The sequence below is a fragment of the Bos indicus x Bos taurus genome, chromosome 10, assembly GCF_003369695.1.
Source record: "Bos indicus x Bos taurus breed Angus x Brahman F1 hybrid chromosome 10, Bos_hybrid_MaternalHap_v2.0, whole genome shotgun sequence".
NCBI classification, from domain to species: domain Eukaryota; kingdom Metazoa; phylum Chordata; class Mammalia; order Artiodactyla; family Bovidae; genus Bos; species Bos indicus x Bos taurus.
This window is the reverse complement of record NC_040085.1, coordinates 39,159,011-39,178,414: the sequence shown is the minus strand read 5'-3', so window position 1 is coordinate 39,178,414 and position 19,404 is coordinate 39,159,011. Positions and strand designations below refer to the sequence as shown.

The window sequence follows — 19,404 nt, the reverse complement described above, 5'->3', positions numbered from 1 at the left end:
GGAATTCCCCTTTGCTCCATTAGCCTGTCATTTGGAAGATCAGACCTCCCCTTTTTAAGTTTTCTTATCCGCAAATGGAAAATGCCATGCTGAATCTCAAAGATTCCTTATATGGCAAAGTCTACTGAGGTTCTACGGTCTCCACTTTACAGATGAGAAAACAGAGGCTCAGAGGGGCTCAGCAATTGACAAAAAGCCATGTGTGAGTCAGCCGAACCGGGGCAGAGAGCCAGGTCTGCGGTCACGGTTTCTAATAGTTCTCCTGCTGCCCAGATCGAGTCTGGACTCATTCCTGATGCTTCTCCTCCATCCGAGGCTCTGCCCATGGGTGGCTGGGTCCAGACTCACTTTGAACGGCCTGAAGAGCAGGTAGAGTTCTCTGGGTTTAATATCCACAGGGAGCCCACTGACGAACAGTGTCCGGACCTGGGGAAGAGACCATGGTGGTGAGGACCAGGCTTACAGGAGAACAAAGATGACGCCTCCTACTTTAGGAAATGAACTGGAATTCTTCCAGGGCTGAAGGAAGAATTCAGGATTTCCTGAGACTCCTATAGAGGCTGAGGCAAATGAGCACCCAGAGTTTGACAGCATTTAACCTTTCAGAACCCTTTCTGGACCCTCCCCTCTCTCTGGTTTCATCCTGCAGGCGTCACAACAAGCACGAGCCAAGCACCTTTGTGCAGACTGTCCACTGCCAAACAGCCCCAAGGAGAGCCCTGTTTAACAAGAGCACAGACCAAGGACCCCTCTGAAGCTTGAAGAAAGCTATGGTCTCTGACTTCCAAGAAAAGCAAAGGTAGAATCATACATATTTTTCAGAAGATGCCATGGAACACTGGGGGAGAGAGGCTCTGTCTGGTTTGATAGGGAGGCAAAGAAGTAAACTCTATGCCCTGGAGTGATTTCATCAGAGGGCCCAGCACTTTCATATCCATCTCTTCCTGCTTTCTAAGCCAGATGTAGGCTCTTCAGTGGCCGGGCATGTGTTGTGTTCTTGCTTCTCTGCCCAGCTCTCTGTTCGGTGCTGGTACTAAATGTTTACTGAATAAGGAACTTAGGGAAGGAGTCAGAGATGGAACAATGATGCTGGGCTTTGAAGAATGAGTAGGATCTTGTCAGCTTCTAGTGAGGCAGAGGATGGTGTAAGTTTCAAGCCTTGCCTTCAACAAAGTTACACGCTGTAGGTGAAGCTGGGTCTCGACACCAGGTGCCCATCTCGTGACTCAGGTTCGGCAAACCTCACCTCCTGAATGGTGGGTGAAGTCCAGAAGAGGACTGGTGGGAAAACTTTCTTAATTCACCTCTGCTGGTTAAATGCAGCCAGCAAGACCAGATCAGCCAATTATTATTACAAGGGAGGGAGATCTTCCAGAGTGTAGATCCATTAAAAACATCTTGAAACTGTGCTTTCCTGAGTAATGGAAAATCTGAAAGAGCAGAGCTTCCCAATACACTTGACTCCTGTTTTGTTTTTGGCTGCATAGCTTTCAGGACCTTAGTTCCCTGAGCAGGGATCGAACCCTTGCCCTCAGTAGTGAAATCTCAGAGTTCTAACCGTTGGACTGCCAGGGAATTCCCTCAACTCCTGTTGCAAGTCGCATCTCATACCACTAAGCCAAAAGTAAGTCTTCAACTCATCACTGACAACTAAGAACAAGTTCACATGCCTGATGGCTCAGATGGTAAAGAATCCGCCTGCAATGCAGGAGACCCGAGTTTGATCCCTGGGTCAGGAAGATCCTCTAGAGAAGGAAATGGCAACCCACTCCAGTATTCTTGCCTGGGAAATCCCATGGACAGAGAAGCCAGTCGGGCTACAGTCCATGGGGTTGCAAAGAGTAAGTAAGACACAGCTGAACGACTAACACTTTCACATGCCTCAACCTACCCGTCACGTGGTTTATTCCTGAAAGCCTTTAGTGTACCACATCCCCCTCCAGAGGCACCAAAGAACTTCCATGCTCTGATGATGGCCTGCGAGATGAACCCAGGCAATAGCCTTTCTGGAGACAATGGCGTAAACCAGGAGCCCAGAGCAGTCAGGCAAAGTTACACCCAACACACACATTCTCTCTCTCCAATGACACACATGTCAACAACAGAGACAGGAATGGAAAAGGAAACCGCCCCACCACTGCTCGGAACCAGTGGCCCCACCCCCACAGGACCGGCTCATGGAACAGGTGAAGGACAGCTTCTTCTCTCACATGAGTTTCCGCCAAGAAGCAAACTGAGCAGAATCCCCTGCCAGTTAGGACACCCCGTCCCCTTCACTGATGCCTTCCCTCGCCCGACACACTTCTGCTCCTGGGTCGGGGGTGAGGCTTCCCTATGTCTCACAGCCCTTGGCCGCTGTGTCCCTGCACACACAGCTCCTGAGCACCGCCCTGTTCCAGAAACATCTGGGAGAGACCAGACAGCCCAGGCTCCAGGAGGGTCCGATCGAGCTCCTGGACTCCAGAGGGCAGCTGTCCCGACACCCCTCTGCCCTGTGATGAAAGGCCTCTCATTCACATGTAAACCTCCAAACAGAAGTGTCTCTCTCAGGTCATGCAGCTTGTTTTTTTAATGGCAGAAGGACTCAAAACCCAGGTCTCCCTCCCAACTGCTCACCCAGGCTGGTAGAGACGATGCACGCTTTGGGGTGCCACGCTGGAAAGCCCAGCCTACACCCATCAGGGCCCTGTTCCCTCGTCTCAGGATGATGGAACGTACTTTGGGTCAAAGACACAGAACCAGAGCTGCCTCACAGCAGAAACCTCTGCCTCAGTTCTCCCCAGGGGCCACCCATCTCACCCCGGCTAATTTTAAATCCTTCTTCCAATGGCTCCTTTCTGGCCAGATTTCCCCAGAGGCCCCCTAAAATAGAAAGTTCTCAGCACAAAGTTTCCTGCTTGAGGAAGCAGACGGGAGTGAGTACGGGGGATCTTTCCCTCATTCCCAGCTCAGACCCTGGTTTCCATCCTTCTCTGGGCTACACGACTCTTTTCTTCTGCTTCTCATCTTTCAGGTTCTAGAGGCTACAATACAGGTCCCATCCTGTCCTGGGCCATCATCCCTTAGGAAGCAAGCCCAGGTCGAAGCCGCTATGGGTTATGTGTTGGGCCCCCATCTGCCAGTTCACAGACCCTTCGCTGGGAGGCTAACCTGAATGCTCTCCTTGGTTCTTACTTGACCCTGGACACCCCAGCAAATAACGTGCCCTCTGTCTGTCCCCTTTTGCAGACATGGAAACTGGGGCCCCAGAAAGGGCTCATGAAAGCTTGGAGCAGAGCTGGGTAAGAGCCAGGAAACCCCGATTCAGCCATCCGTGCCTTTCATCCGGCTGTGGGGAAGAGGGAGCCATGGCTGGGCAGCCTCATTAGCCCCAAAGATGGGTCAGGTGCTGCCATGCATCCTTTCAGTAGCCAGGCCCTTCCCTGGGTGCCTGTTTAGGATGACAGCAAAGTTTCAGTGACAAGAAGCATGAGCTTAGCAGGCTGGCCAGTCACATGTCGAGACAACAGAGTTTCCAGAGCCCACCGACCCGCTGTGCTGCTTCAACTGCATCAGGTCCTGCCCCAGCCCACTGACCCCAGGTCCCAACAAAGACCCACATAGACCGGTTGCTCGGCAGCTGCTCATGCTGCCCCACAGCCCACCCCTTCCTCATTCCTTAACTAAACGGCATCCCCCCTTCAGGTCCCTCTATTTCCTCACTCCATTTTCCTTCAAGTCTTACGAAGGCCCTTAAAGACCCCTTGGGTCTTTTACTGGTCCTACCAGTCTGCACTCACCTGGACTCCAAAACCCATAGGCAGGAGACAAGTCTCAAAACTTTCCTATCTTCCAAGATGTCTAGAGCCAGGCTCAACACCGGAGACCTCCCCCATCTCTACACCCCTCGGTCCCTCCAAAGAAGGGACTCAGAGCCACAGACAAATGTGGCCGAGCATAGTAGAGTGCTGCCGTAAATGGGAAAGGCTTTAGTTAGTGAGACCAGGGTTTGCATCCCAGCTTTATGCTTGGCTTGGTGAACCTGCTCCATCTCTCTGAATCTGTTTCCTTATCTGTGCAACACAGATATCATCTACCTTCCATGATGACGAGCACACTTTACTCTATGCCCAGCATACAGGAGAGGCTGAACAACATCCATGTTCACTTAGGGCTCCTGTAATCTCAGCTTTACCTGCACAAAAACCTCACCTATCAGGTACTGCAGGCTTAGTCATAAGCCTAAGGAGGCTGGGGGGCTTCCCTGGTGGCTCAGTGATAAAGAATCCGCCTACCAATGCCGGAGACGTGGGTACGATGCCTAGGTCCGGAAGATCCCCTGGAGAAGGAAATGGCAACCCACTCCAATATTCTTGCCTGGAGAATCCCATGGACAGAGGAGCCTGGCAAGCTACAGTCCATAGGGTTGCAAAAGAGAAGGAAATGACTTAGCAACTCAACAACAGTGAGGCTGGATCAGGCCCAGATCAGACTGGGGCTAGGAATGTACAGGAGACGACCTTAGGCAGTTGCCGGATTCTTTAGTGCTCCTCTTTCCCAGGGAGCTCATGTCCAAGGTGGGAGGCACTGTGGAGATCAGCTAGTTCAACCTCATTTTATAGATGATGAAACTGAGGCTCAGAACAGGAAGCTGACAAGGCAATCTAATGGCACAGTCAGGATCCTTAGGTTTCGCAGGGACAGACACGTGCGGTTACTTCTGTAAGGTCTGGTCAACAGTCCTGCGTCTCAGGCCAGCACTGGTGACCACTGCTCCATGCCAATCACTGGCACCAGCCTCACAATAATAGGACACAACAATCAGCAAAGAGTCAAGCACAGACAAGGAGTCAGGGACCAACTGCCATTGATACAAGATGGAAAGATCAACCAAAGAACCCATGGCCTATTCCACAAGGCTTTCCAGGTGGCTCAGATGGTACAAGAATCCGCCTGCAATGTGGGAGGCCTGGGTTCAATTGGGAAGATCCCCTGGAGGAGAGCGAGGCAACCCACTCCAGTATTCCTGCCTGGAGAATCCCATGAACAGAGCAGTCTGGTGGGCTACAGTCCATGGGGTCACAAAGAGTCTGACACGACTGAGTGACCAACACTTTCAACACAAAAATGTTTTAGGGTCATTGGAGGAAGTATAAGGGGTTGCTCACACAATCCCAGGCTGCTGGAAGGCACCAGCCTTGTTTACCTGGGCCCTTCTCCTTCCATACACTCACTCTCTCCAAAAGCATTCACACAAGCCAAGACAATACCTCTCTTGCCACAAAATGTGGAAAGCAACCATGGTCCTGCTGAAATGGTCACTTTCATGGCAAGTACCAGCAGATCATGCTGGACCATAGCCTCATCCTTGGCACAGTTAGAAGGCAAGTTTGGAACAGGGTGGAGAAGGTAGTGACTGGGAAGGGGTAGAGAAAAGATAGGAAATCCTTTGCAATCCCCTGGTAACCTAGTGGTTACAACTTGGTGCCTTTACTGCTGTGGGCCAGGATTAGAACTCTGGTAAGGGAACTAAAGATCCCACAACCTTCATGGCTCAGCCAAAAAAAGAAAAGATGAGGAATCTTTAGAGGCCAATGAAAGAAGACACATGTTGAGGAACCTGCTGGAAGCATCAAATTCAACCCAGACAAGGAATTTGGCCAGAGAGGTGTCCCCACACAGGCCCATCACAGACACAGTGTACAGCCTTCATGATGGTCAGCAGCAGACTCACTGGAGGCCCCAGCCAGCACCAGGCCTGTCTAAAGCAACAGGCTGCCCTTCGGCACAATGGTGTCCCCAGCCAGCATGGCACAGGGGCTCCCGAGGCTGCTCACTCAAGCGAGCCCTACTGCCTATCTTGCCCTCAGGCTGCCAGGAGCCAGGGAGTCCAGCCCACAGGCTATTGCTGGTGGGCAGACTTCCTGGGGTCGGCTCGGTCTTCACAGTGGTCCTGAGCCCTTTTCCTCCAGCTAGAGCCAGACCTCGGGTGAATAGAGCTCCCAACGACCTCTGGCCTGCTCCTCCCTCCTCCCATGCTCTGGGGAGGGGTGGAGGAAGGCACAGGAAGTGGTGGCCTCCACCCTCAGCCTTACTTTTTTTTTTAAAAAAATTTATCATTATCTTGGCTGCACTGGGTCTTAGTTGGCGGCGTGCAGAATCTTCATTTCCTCATGCAGGATTTTTTTTGTGGGGGGCACAGACTCTCCAGTTGTGGTGGGTGGCCTCCAGAGTGCCCAGGCTCAATAGCTGTGACATGCAGGCTTAGATCCTCTGAAGCCTGTGGGATATTAGTCCCCCAGCCAGGGATTGAACCCAGGTCCTCTATATTCCAAGGTGGATTCTTAACCACCTGACCACCAGGAAATTCCCCCTCGGCCTTTTTTTTCTTTGTTTAGACTGTGCTGGGTCTTTGTTACCATGCGTGGGCTTTTTCTAGTCGCAGCAAGTGGTGTCTACTCTCTAGTCGCGGTGCACAGGCTTCCCCTGCGGTGGCTTCTGTTGTGGAACACCAGCTCCAGGGTGCACGGCTTCAGTGGTTGTGGTACATGACTCAGGTGCTCTGTGGCATATGTAATCTTCCTGGACCAGGGATCGAACCTGCGTCCCCTGCCTTGGCAGGTGGATTCTTATCCCCTGGACTACCAGGGAGCCATATCAGACTTATTTTGAGGCACATACAGGGCCCAGACCACATGCGGGGGCCTTGCAGGAGGAAAACCAGAGGAAAGCCCCCATGTGGGATAGGATGGGGGTGTGGGGTCCGCAAGGCTACTCCCCAAAGTACTTCCTCCCTAGTGGTGGGGAGCCCACACTCAGTCAGCCCAGGCTGGGGCCTGGCTGCTCCACCTTCACTCGCAGCATAAACACTCAACTTCCCAGATAAGGACAGCAGCGGGATGCTGTGGCTTAGAGGATGGGCTCTGTATGCACCAGTTTCTTTCGTTGGGTCTCAGCTGTAGCATGTGGGTTCCTCTCTAGTTTCAGTCTGCAGGCTTAGTTGCCCCACAGCTTGTGGGATTTTAGTTCCCTGACCAGGGATCAAACTCACATCCCCTGCTTTGGAAGGCAGATTCTTAACCACTGGACCACCAGGGAAGTCCCCACCAGCTTTTACAAGAGATGAAAGGGATAAACATTGCTGTCAAAACAGTCGTTCATCCTTGGATATAAAACCCCCTTATCCTTCAACTCCAAAAGACAACACAGCCTCCTTCTAAACCCCAGCCTTATACTGTCCAAGACAGCACCCTGGGCTCCGGGGACCCCCTGTTTGGGGTCCAGATCTTCGTCCACAAAGGATGCTGAGGTAGAAAATACCAGGGCCACCCCCATCCTTCCCCCACCCCCAAATAAATCCCAGTGGTCCACCAGGAACGCTACTCAATGGAAGAGACCTCATGAACTGGTGCCTTCTAGGCAAATCTCTGCCTCACAAGGCTAGGAAACTTGACTCTGGGCAATAGAAACATCACACCAAAGAGATAAAAGATGTTCTTTGAAAACTGATTCCTTGTAGCAATCCTTTAGCAACTCTGATAGTTAGAATCCAGTCCGGAAAAGAAACTGTTTCAACTGTCCACTCCATCAAAACATCTTGCTAGCTTTGAACCCTGCCTGCTTGCTGCTTAGCACAGGGAGCCCTCCTGGTGTCATCTGGATGGAAAACACCACTTACAGAAGTGGGTGGGGGAGGAGGGAAATCCAAACAGGGGAAAAACAAGCCTCTCGAAAGCCCCTCCCACATCCTTCCCCAACTCCCAGCCCTCTCCAGCAACCCAAATGCAGAATATCTGAGCTGGAAGAAACCTTATTTTTAGCTGAGGTTCAGGGAGTTGCTCCAAGTTACTGAGCGCGTCAGAAGTACCCCAGTGTCCCCGGGTGCCCAGCTCACAAGTCAAGGCTCTTTGGCAGACCTTGATCTCACACCACCAACCCACTCAGACCCCAGTGGGGTCAGCCTTAGGTGTCCGGAACAAGTGACCTTCAGCATCTGAGCTAAGAGGGCAGAGGGATGACTGCGGGAGCACAGGGGTTCCACTGGAGAACCCATGGTTAGTCTTGAACAATGAATTATATAGGGAAGTCGAAGGGAAGACTGACAGACTGCCAGCTCTCGGCAGCTGAGCGGGAGCAGCCATGTACAGCGGGAAGGGGCTAGGAGTAGAGCAGGGCCCCTCACAGCCTCAGAAGACCCGAGTCCAAACAGAAGCCCAGGACACCTCATTCCGGCGTCTCACTACCACCCAGGCCAGACAGATCACAGGAGTTTATGAGCTTCAGACCGCATTACATAAAGCTTGCAGTTTTCCTGCTGCAAACGTCCCTGCCCATCATCACGCCCAGGTCAGCTCTGCCTTCTCCAAGGGGAAAAGAACCATTGAGAACCAAGACACAGGACTCAGGCTCAGCTTCCTGCTCGGCCAACAGAGCTGACACCGAAACAAAAGAAAAAGTGCCTCAAGCCAACTATCAAAGAGCCTGATTGAAGTCCCAGCCCTGCGGCCAGGCAAGTGGCTTCAAGGCCTTCACCACTGCCTCAGCATTAGAGAGGAAGGGTAGGCTAGATGCAGGGCCCTTCACGCTCTGACCTTCTAAGAAACCAGGCAAGGGGGAGAATGTGATGGAGTCTCTGAGTGATGCTCAGGCACTGTCCTCCATGGGCTCAGGGCTCCTACGCCTTCCTTTTTGCCCACAAGATGGCAAGGAAAGCGGGAAAGAAGGGGACAGAGGTTGAGAGGGTGAGAAAGCAGGATGCTGGAAGCCAGGCCCTGGGGGTTTCAGAGGGGTCTCTCTGCTGGGGCAATATTGCAGCTGCCAGATGTAAACCTCAGAGCAGGCACCGCACCCCTGCATGGATTTCAGGGGCCTGGGCCTTTTCTTCTGTATACATGTGTAGGGGGGTGGGGTGGGGCTTGGTTCTGCCTGGGTCCTGTGCTTAGCCTTGGCACTGGTAGGTTACTCTTACCCCTCCCAGGGGAAATAAGTCCCTCTCAGTGGGGCCACTTGACGAGAGGTGGATGGAATGTGGTGACATGGCCCGCAGACCCAGGACTTATAAGGGCTGAACAAGGACACGGGGAAAAGAGCAAGCAGATACAGCCAGACAGCAGAGCAAACAGATACAAACACACACGCTCCCAGAACCCCAGGGCCTCCTGTGTCCTCCAAGGAGCTCTGGGCTGCTCAGCTCCCAGCTAGGACATTGCCCGGCTTCCCTCCAGCAGGCCCCACCTGGGACACCTCCAAAGTCACCACAGTCCGACCTGGTGGGGAGAAGTCCAGGCTTGGGAGCTGTTCCATAGTGCCGTGCCTTCCTCTGACAATTCTGGCCCCAAATCACATGAATCAGGGCCCTACTTTGGGCAGCACTTTGTAATTTCCACTTCTTTCACACCTACCATGGGAGTGTGAGCCTGAAAGGCCTCTGATGTAACAGGCAGAGTGATACAGGCCCATTTTACAGATGAGGAAACCAGCTCAGGAATTAGGTGCCTGGCCAGCCATTGGCCGAGCTGGGGGTAAAGTCCAAGTTGCCTGGGAAGTTAAGGAGGGAGGAACTAAGATGGACCAAATAAAGCTTTGGACCTTATAGTCCAAGCTATTTCTAGCCCCAAGAACAGAAGGCCCCGCATCGTGGGAACACACCTGGTCACAGCTGCTGCGAGCCCTGTTCTACACCTCATTAGGGAACCCAACCAAGTAGCATGAACTGCGCTATATGCAGACTCCGTGCTCCCAGGCTGGCTGGAGGGAGGGGCCGGGCCTGCTTTCCATCTGGTTCCAGACAAGCCAGAGGACCATGCTTTCAGAGGCAACTCAGAAAGACAGGCTCACAGGGCCTCCAGCACCAAGCTTCCAGGCATGGCTCCCTTCCCCTCTGTGCCATCCACCCACCCTGTCCCTCCTCCTGCTGTGTGGTCAGCCAATACCCGTCTACTGCCTGACCCCGTAGCTGGCAAAGGTTGCAGGTATCACCACCGCTACACACCACCCCACAGATTCAAGGAGTTGTCCTAGGGGAATCCCATGCCGTTCCCCTAGCTCCAAAATCAGTACCTCCAACCCTTAAACCATGTAACGTTAATCCACTGAACATGGCACCACGAACCTAGAGCGCTGAGCCCTTCACATCTGTACACCACCTGACTGAGGCAGATGAAGTCCGATGAATTTCCTAAAGGGATGCTCCTGTCGGGTGAGGGTCTCTGTTCAGGGATAGAAACGCTTCTAGAACCTGTATTCTAGTTTGGAATAGAATGCTGCCCTGTCTCCAACATAGTAGGACTCCTCCATCCTAAGTTGTGCCCATATATAGCTACAGCTACACATGAGAACAGGGACCAGTCTGGGTGGAAGTTCTTCACAGCTGTGATAGCAACAAAATTTCCCCAAACTGGTTTCAGGTCCTATTCCAAAAACTTCTCCAGATCTTTCCCAATTAAAACCCCAAACTCAAACAAACAAATCACTCACTTGGGAAGAGGGAGGGTGGCTAACCACAAAGAGGAGGTAGAGACTCCAGGACACTCATGGCGTGGCATGGTTCAGGTCAGGCCCTGCCCTTTCTCCTTGAGGGTGCCAGGCTTGATCAGAACTATACAGGCAGCCATGATGACTTCACAGTCAACGGCCTGTCCTCAGTCGGCTCTAAATGGCTGTAAATGACAGATGGGCCAAGGCAGACCCTCCGACTACACCCAGCCCCTGCTATACTCTGGAGACACCCAACTTGGATGGATCCACCAGCAGACTCTTCAGGAATGGAGGACTCAGCGATCCTGCCACCTGTCTAGCCTTGATACACCTCACAGGTAACCTTATTCTTTCCATCCAAGGATGGAATAGGGAAAGAAGCTGAAACCGGGGAGGTCATGCTGGTCCTTGGGCAGGCAGTAGACAGGGTTTGGCATAGGAAGCTCTGTGGGCTGTCTGCAGTTCCCACCTCACAGCAGCGTGGTTTCTGAAGTATAGCAGATGGACTCTGCCCCAGTTCCTCACACTGTGCCTGGGGCGTGAGGTCCCCTCTGAGGTAGCCATGGTTAGGGGATGGCAGAGAAACTGACAACTTACCAAATGTTGCTGCTGCCCCAAATCAATGGCTGAGCAGATGCTGGGGGCCACCAGGTGCAGCCAGAACCCACCACTCTAGTTGAGCTCTCGGAGATGGGTGGCCTCAGGCCAGGAGCTCAGCCCTCAGGGCAGGTGGGAGGACTCCTCTCCTCTACCTCTAGGACTCTCTGGAGAACCAGTGTGATAAATGGGTGGAAATAAAGCAAGCTGAGTGCTGATGAATTGATATTTTCAAACTGTGGCGCTAGAGAAGACTCCTGAGAGTCCCTTGGACGGCAAGGAGATCAAACCAGTCAATCCTAAAGGAGATTAACCCTGAATATTCATTGGAAGGACTGATGCTGAAGCTGAAATGCCAATACTTTGACCACCTGATGCAAAGAGCCAACTCACCAGAAAAAAACCCTGATGTCGGGAAAGATTGAGGGCAGGAGGAGAAGGAGACGACAGAGGATGAGACGGCTGGATGGCATCACCAACTCAATGAATGTGAGTTTGAGCAAACTCCGGGAGATAGTAAAGGACAGGGGAGCCTGGAGTGCTGCAGTCCATGGGGTCGCAAGTTGGACACAGCTTAGTGACTGAACGACAATAAACGGGTGGCAACAAACGGGTGGCGAGCAAGAGAGCAGAACAGCACATCCCGCGGTTCCTGTCATGACTCCACTTACAGTGCTGGCCAGCCTCCTCTGCCCTGCTCCACCCCAGAAATGGAGATGAGAAATCGGAATGTCCAAACATCGAATGACACTTAGAAGCTAGTTCTTACTGCGGCTGGCCACTTACGGAGACCCAAGAGAAAGGCCTCCCAAATGAAAGGCAGTCACTTTAGAGTTACCTGAAGTACCTTTTTTTTTTTTTTTTTTTAAGTTAAGATGCCCAAAGCAACAGGGAATCAAAGGGTTGGGAGGTGAAGGCGGTCAGGCCCAGCACAGGCTACAAGGGGGATGTACCGTCCGTAGAGCATTCACCTGATCTGGTTTTTATCACCACACAATAACAATTCTAAACATCATCTGTGATAAACTGCTCCTCCCGCAGGGGCTGACAGCTCCCACCACCCACTGTCAGGATGCAACCAACTCAAAGAGAACTAGTCTGGAGCCAGCCCTGGGCTTCTATTTGGGACCCTGTCACCACCTAAAGCTCAGCCCTGAAGAGCCTGAGATGCAGATCCTCTCAGACCTTCAAGCCTCATCCAAACCCCCAACATAAAACAGAAGAGCCAGCAGAGTGTGTTAAGAGCAAACTCTGGGTTCAAATCCCAACTTAACCATTTACGAGCTACATGAAAGCTATTTAACCTGTGTCTCAGCTTCCTCATTTATAATATGGTAATAAAATAAGTACGTCACAGTGCTGTTAGGAGAGTGAAATGAGTTAAAATGGTCAAATGCTCAAAACAACACCTGTTATAAAGACTAGATATGGGTTCAGTACTGCAAATAGTTCAGTCTCTCCATTAGGTTATCTGAACAGAGGAGACATATCCCAGCAATCCCCAGGGCAGAGGGGAGTCTGATCCACCAGAACCTGTCTGGATTGACCTGCTTGGGTCCTGTTTTCAGGTAAAAGCCCAGAAGCATAGATGCTTCCCTCCCCTTATCCCTTAGAAAGTCTTCAGACAGAGCACCAAGATGTCCCAGATCCTGGCAAATATTTTTGATGGCAGAGAAAAGAAAGGGGGCAGTGCCCAAATCACACACTGGACCCTAAAATTCCTTTGCTCATTTGAGAGCTAACCTTGACCCATCCTGCCAGAGGCTAGGGACCAAGCTGGTTCTTCAGAGACCCCTAGAGGACACACGATGGACCCTGGGGTACCAGACCTGCAGGAAGCAATTTTGACCCAACGGGGATGGAGAACACAGAGGGGCCAAGACCCTTAGGTCAAGATGCAGCTCCCTTAGCCACCATTAACCCTGCCTTTCTATAACTTACCGTTAAGCTGGCTTAAAACTAACTTTTAGAAACTTGAACATCACCCCACCCCAAGATTCCAAATACCCCCCTCCTCATAGGGGGTTCTCAGCGAGTAATTACTATAACTTAATACTACCTTGTATTATCAAAGTGAAGTCTCTGTTTTCAAAATAGAATATACTTTCAAACCAAATATATCTTTCCCCAGAAACACTGTAACTATCCAGCCATCCCTCAAGAATCACTAAGCCAAGACAATGCTTGGGTCTGGGTCTGGGCAGCATCAGAGGCAAGCCCAACCTGAGCTGTGTTCTCACCTCCTGGAGCTCAGGCACCAGCCAAGACACACCCGGGGGAGAGTATAGCCTCTAGACTGAAAGGGACACTTGATTTTCTAACCCATCTCCTTCCCAAGTGACAGAAAAATGCCAATTTCCTCCCAGGCCTGCATGGTATCAGGCTGTTCATAATGTGGCCCCCAGCATCACTTCAACATGACAAATTCCCCGTGGTCACCCAAGTGAGTCACGTGGTTCCACAGTCCACCCCCTTTTATATGCACTATTCCCTCTTCTTGGACGGCCTCTACCATTCTTCCAGGTCTAACAACCACCCGCTCAGCCACATCTTCCTTGCTTTCCTAGGTTTACTTTAGCTAATATCCAATAGCCAACTGGGAAGAGCCAGCCTAGGTCAGCCGTGAGAGGAACCACCTCTGCTAAGGTGGATTTCTCCAATGGTGGCTCTTGGGGGTTGCAGAACTGCCTACCTAGGGGGCATCTAAGCTGAAGAGAATAGGTCCAGTTCCTGCTCAAACCACCGATATAAGATGGAACCCTGGCTGAACAGTTTTTGGCCGGAGAAAAGGGGCCGACTTTCGTGCTTACGTGACCACAGCAGATGTGGGGCTCCAAGAGACCACTGCGGACCTTGGTTTTAGATCTCTGTAGTAACAAGAGCCCATGCTCCCTCCCCTCCCCAGCACCACTGCACTGATTCCCTGAAGCACTACAGGGCTGTAGCCCACCTCTGTCCACAAAGAGAGAAATTCCACTTCTTGATGGTTCTGCCCTCTCTCTCAGAAAAGCTACTTAGAAAAAAAGTGACCAGTAAGTACCTCAAATGATTTCTCCAAGATTTTAGACTGGCCACATGGTTCACCCTTCCCATTTCAAAGAAGGGAGTCTGAGGGTCTCAGGCAGGGTAAAATCCTTGCTGAAGTCAACCCTCCAGCAGAAGTGGTTCTGGGTCCATGTCCAGCTTCACAGGAGATGGACAATTTCAGTAGAGACCCCACACGCACACAGCAACCCTGTCACCCTCTCCCAACTCTCAGGAGAGACAGTAAACAACCAGATAAGGTCAGGATGGGATCCTCAAAGCCAAGAGCCTGTCATCATTAAAGTCCAAGACAGACAAGGCCTTCAGGAGCCAAAAGAACCCCAGCCCACACCACACTCGGGGACAGATGTCAGACCCTCTGGTGTAGTGAGGGGTTATATATTCCGCCTTTCCTTCCCTACAGAAAGCGGGATCTAGACCTAGATTCTCAAGATGTCATGCTATTGGTGGACTGGGGCTGGCACCAGGCCTCTGAATTGCTAAGAGTGTGACCCTCCCTCCACCCCTCCCACAGTAAGGAGCCCAGCCCAGCCAGTGCCGCCATTCTGCACCAAACCTATAGCACGGAGGCCGGCACCACTGGATGGGAGGCAGGCGGCATCGCCAACCCCCACCAGAAGCTCTGCGGTTTCTCCCCCAGACCAAAGGGAAGGGAGCTCAGGGTGGATAACTGGCCCTTGGTTTCCTGGGCAAGAGCATGCCGGACATGGCAGGAAGGGTCTCCTGGCCCTAGAGTGACACAGCAGAGGCCCCTCCAGAGAGAGAGAGAGCAGCGAAGCCTGCCTCCTTTCCACAACAGTTTTGTCTCCGCCGGCCAAGCTTCTGGTCTCCATTCAATGATAGCCTTAAGGCTATATCCACACACCCACCCCTCCACCCCGAATACACACAGCCTCCCGGTTTTGCCACATCCAATTAACCACCCAGCTGCTGGTGATTCCACGAAGCCTTCAGACACCCTCCTCCTAGCACATGGCCGGTGAACATTCCTTGTAGAATCCCACCGGGGCCAGCTTTGGTGTCCTGGCTTGGCTGCCAGGGCAAAATCCGACAGAGGAGAACCAGAGACTGAGAGTCTTTAGGCATCTCCTTCTCAAATCAGTCAGTTGACATCTTTGCCAAAGCTTAGGCTCTGGGGCCGTGAAGAAAGCCCGTCTATCCCGCCATGAGTACAACTCTAGTGAACCAAGGTGCCGCGCAGCCGGCCCCGGCCTCCAAGGTCACGAGTAGGGGTCAGGGTGGAAAGTGCAAGGGAGTGAGGGTGCCGCCCGCCCGCCGTGCTAATCCCGCTCAGTTTCTCTCAGGCGAGGCGGGAGTCCCGGCCATGCGGGAGGAGCGCCTCGGAAGAGGACAGCGAGCCGGGCGGAGCGCGGAGAACGAGGGACGCGCGGGCAGCCGGGGCGGGTCGGACGCGGCGCAGCTCGCCCACCGCTGGACGCTCGGACGGCGGCCGGCTCGCTACCCGCCCCTAGCCCGGGAGGGCGGGGAGACAATGCCCGCCCGGCGGGGTAGTCCAGGCCGCACGCCCCCGCCCGCCGGACACGGGCTGCTCCTCCCCGGCCGAAGGGCAGCGGCGGGAAGGCGCCGGGAGCCACTGCCAGACCGCGCGGGGGGCCGCGCGCGCCCCGTCCCCCGCCCCCCTCCGCGTGCACTTCACCGGACCGGTCGCGGGGGCGCAGACCCACCTCCTCCTCCAGGGTACCGCCGGAGCCCGTGCCCGTGCCGGTGCCGGTGCCCGCGCCGGTGCTGTGCTCGCCGTCCGGCTTCAGGTTGCTCATGGTGCGGGGGGTGGGGTGGGGCGGGGGTGGCGAGGGGAAGGGAGCGCTGAGGGCTAGCGCGGCGCCCGGCCCCGGCGAGGAGGTGGGGAGGGGCGCGGTGAGCAGTGCGCTCCGGGGGTGCGGGGCGGGGTGGCGGTGAGAGGGGCAGCCGCCGCGTCGGGTTGGGGGGTCACATCAAGTTTGGCGGGTGCGGGAGGCGGGGAGGGGGTGCGGCGTGGGGAGACACCGGGAACCGGAGCGGAGCCGGAGCGGCCGCCGCCTCCGCCTTTTCAATGCGACCGGCGAGTGCGCCCGCGGCGGCCGCGGCGGCGGCGGCGGGGCGGGGGGCGGGCGCCGGGGGAGGGGGCGGGCGCCGGGAGGCGGCGGGGGGCGGGGGCCGGGGGCCGGAACCGGCCTCAGCTGGGGCCCGGCCAGCCCCCTCCCCCGCCCTCGCCGCGGTCTCCGAGGGAACGCGCAGCCAATCCCCGCCGCGCGCTGCGGGCTCGCCCCGGCCCCGGCTGCGGCGCGCCAGTCTCCGGCGGGGCTTTTCCCCTCTCTCCCTCGTCCTTTCCCTCTCCCTTTCCCCTTTCCCGTCTCCACCACGAGTTTTTAAACTTGGATGAACTCACTCAGCGAACTTTCTTAAAGGGACCGCGCGCACCGCGCCGTCCCAGCCCGCCGGAGGTGGGACTGGGTGCCAAGCTCCCCGCGCTCCCTCGTCCCCTCGTCATCTTCACCCCGGCGGCCCCACGCGAGGGGGCGCCCGAGGCAGGACTCCAGGGTCGTCCGCTTCAGGAAGGAGTCTCCGCTTTGAACTCTGACCTGGGGTTATGGGTGTCCGGCGCGCTTTCACCTCTCCCCCAGCCCCACCATCCAGCCAGCCAGCCTCCGTCCACCCTCTCCTTCCTCCCTCCCAGCGTCGGACTTGTGGAGGGCTAGGTTCTGGGGCTCATGGCCAAGGCGGGGCTGATACCTGGGCTTCGGCCCGGGCTAGGCGCAGTCTGCTGCGTGACCTTGAGGAAATCACTTCCCCTCTCTGGCCTCAGGCTTCCAGCCCAGAGGGTGGGACTTAAATCTCAAACGCCCCTCCCGTCGGCTGTCACAGACTAGGACTCTGAGCTGGGAGACGAGTCTCGGGGATCCAAACGGTTATTAGCCGCTGGAGGCGGCGGGGAATCGGTACCTCGAAGGACCGAAAAGCTTTCATTCGTGCGCCCCGCCCCCAGCTTTAGGGTCCTCGCCTCCCTCGGCTTAAATACCACCCAACACAAACAGGAAATGGCAACCCACTCCAGTGTTCTCGCCTGGAGAATCCCAGGGATGGGGGAGCCTAGGCTGCCGTCTGTGGGGTCGCACAGAGTCGGACACGACTGAAGTGACTTAGCAGCAGCTTAGCAGCAACACATATACACCCGTCACACACAAACACACGCACACACATCTTTTCCCCCTCCTCTTCGGAGCCCGAGGCTTGGGCACGGCTGCGGTGACTTCCCCCTTCGCGGGTCTCAGGGGCGCGGCCCCCGGTTGGGTTTTCCTTCAGACTTTTGGAAACCCGCGCCGACCACTGCCGGCCCCTGACGCCAGCTTGCGAAAACCCGAGCCCACATCGGGCCGCGCTTGAAGTGCAGCAGGCTGGAGCCCCTCGGAGGTGCTTCAGGACTGGGCTCCTCAGCGCCCCTGTCCCCACCTCGAGTTCTGGGGCATCCCGGCCAGAGGCTCGGTCGAGACTGGAAAAGGCTCTGCCAGGAGAGGAGGGAAGTCCTGCGGGACCCCGCCCAGAATCAGGCGTCTCCGGGAGTGATCTGTCACCTTGCGCCTGGTGCCTGTTCAGACTTTCCCTGCCAAACCTTGTAGTGGCACCAGTATTTTAAGGCTGGAAGCGACACACCGCGTCGGTGGAGTGGGAAAAGCTACTTTTGCAGTCATGAACCAGTTAGGATCCCAGACCTGGGACAAGTGACTCAGCCCTTCAGAGCCTCTATGTGCCTACTTCTAAATACAGCCGGCAGTATCCTGTGGGAGGACGGAGTATGGAAGTATGCAGTGTTTAATCTCCCCAACAAATTATAATCTTTCCTAACCTGCCATTTCACAGATGAGTACTATAAATTGAGGTCTATAGATAAGCAATATCTTTCCCAATGATATTCATTTAGTAGATAATTGTTGAGCAACCACTCCCTACTGTGGAAAGGCGAGGAGGATCCACCCTGGTTTCCCACCACCTCCACTGCCAACACATTGTTCAGGTCCTAGTATGAGGGAGACTGAGGCTTCCTGGGTAACGCTAGTGGCAAAGAATCCACCCACCAATACAGAGTTTCTTTGATCCCTGGGTTGGAAAGATCCCCTGGAGGAGAAAATGACGACCCACTCCAATATTCTTGCCTGGAAAATTTCATGGGCAGAGGAGTCTGGCTGGCTACTGTCCATGGGGCTGCACAGAGTTGGACACAACCAAAGGGACTTAGCACATAGGCAGGAGGGAAACTGCTTCCTATAGGAATCGGGCATTGCCAAGAGTGATGGAGCTTCACTTTACCCAGAGTTTTCTAGGTACATCCAGCCTCTGGCACCTCCAGACAGAACCAACCCGTGAACCCCCAGGTATTCTGACCATCCTTCATAGGCCTGTCTCCAGTTTGGCCCTTTTCCCTAGCCTCTGCTCCTTTCCCTAGTGTAAATCTTCCCAGTAGGTATCTCTCCAACTTTGGCCCAGCAATGTTCTTCTTCCTTTACCGTCCCCTCCCAGCCCTCCCTCCATGTCAATCCAAGTCCTCCCTCCCCTTAAGATGTGGGGTCAGCCCTCCTTGTTCCAAGAGAGGGAGGCTGGCCCATTTTCAAAACTCTGGCATCCTCTAGAAGTTAGTTTGAATTTTTCAAAGAGGAAAGATTTCTCAACTTGTCCTTCAGGTCTACCTTTTATAGACAAGGAAGCTGAAATCCGAAGAGATGGCAAATAATGCAGGATCCACAGTTGACCCCCATCACTGTATTTTTCCTAACATGAAGCTGATATTTATTGCTATTCTGATGATATAGCAATCCATGCTTATTGTTGAATAGCTGGAAGATTATAAAATAGTTTAGAGAATAATCTACCATATAGAGAGCAAGATTATTAATATTTCCTCCTAGTCTTTTTGTCTGTGCATATTTTAAAAAACAAAATTGCCGAACAATTTAAATACTCCTTTTTTTTTCTTAAATCTATCATGAACAGTTCTTTTTAAGTTCTTGAGTCATAAATTTTAATGATTGCTTAACCCCCATTAGATGTGCTGTAATTCAACTTATCTCTTGTTGTTAGGCATTTGCATTATTTTTTCTTTTTTGCCTTCATAAGAAACATCTTACATAAGGATGCTTAATGCCTCAGAAAGCTTCCTATATGTGACCAGCCCTAAGCACTTTGAAGGCATGCATTGTCTTATTCCTCCCTGTCCTCCCCGCCCCTCTCACCATGCCGCCCACCCACCCCCACCCCACTGCCATGCTGCACCACGGCTGCTTGTGGAATCTTAGTTCCTCAACAAGGGATGGAACC

The 19,404-nt window shown here is 53.8% G+C and overlaps 1 protein-coding gene across 1 annotated transcript in view; it reads right to left on the bottom strand.

Moving 5' to 3' along the window:
• OAZ2 (ornithine decarboxylase antizyme 2) overlaps nt 1–16,036 on the bottom strand; it is a 66,323-nt gene extending 50,287 nt beyond the window's left edge. The window contains 2 exon segments of the mRNA XM_027553762.1: nt 349–426; nt 15,783–16,036. Of these exon segments, the coding sequence (XP_027409563.1) occupies nt 349–426; nt 15,783–15,875 (171 nt within the window). The 5' untranslated portion in view covers nt 15,876–16,036.
• Between the last annotated feature and the right edge of the window lie 3,368 nt (nt 16,037–19,404).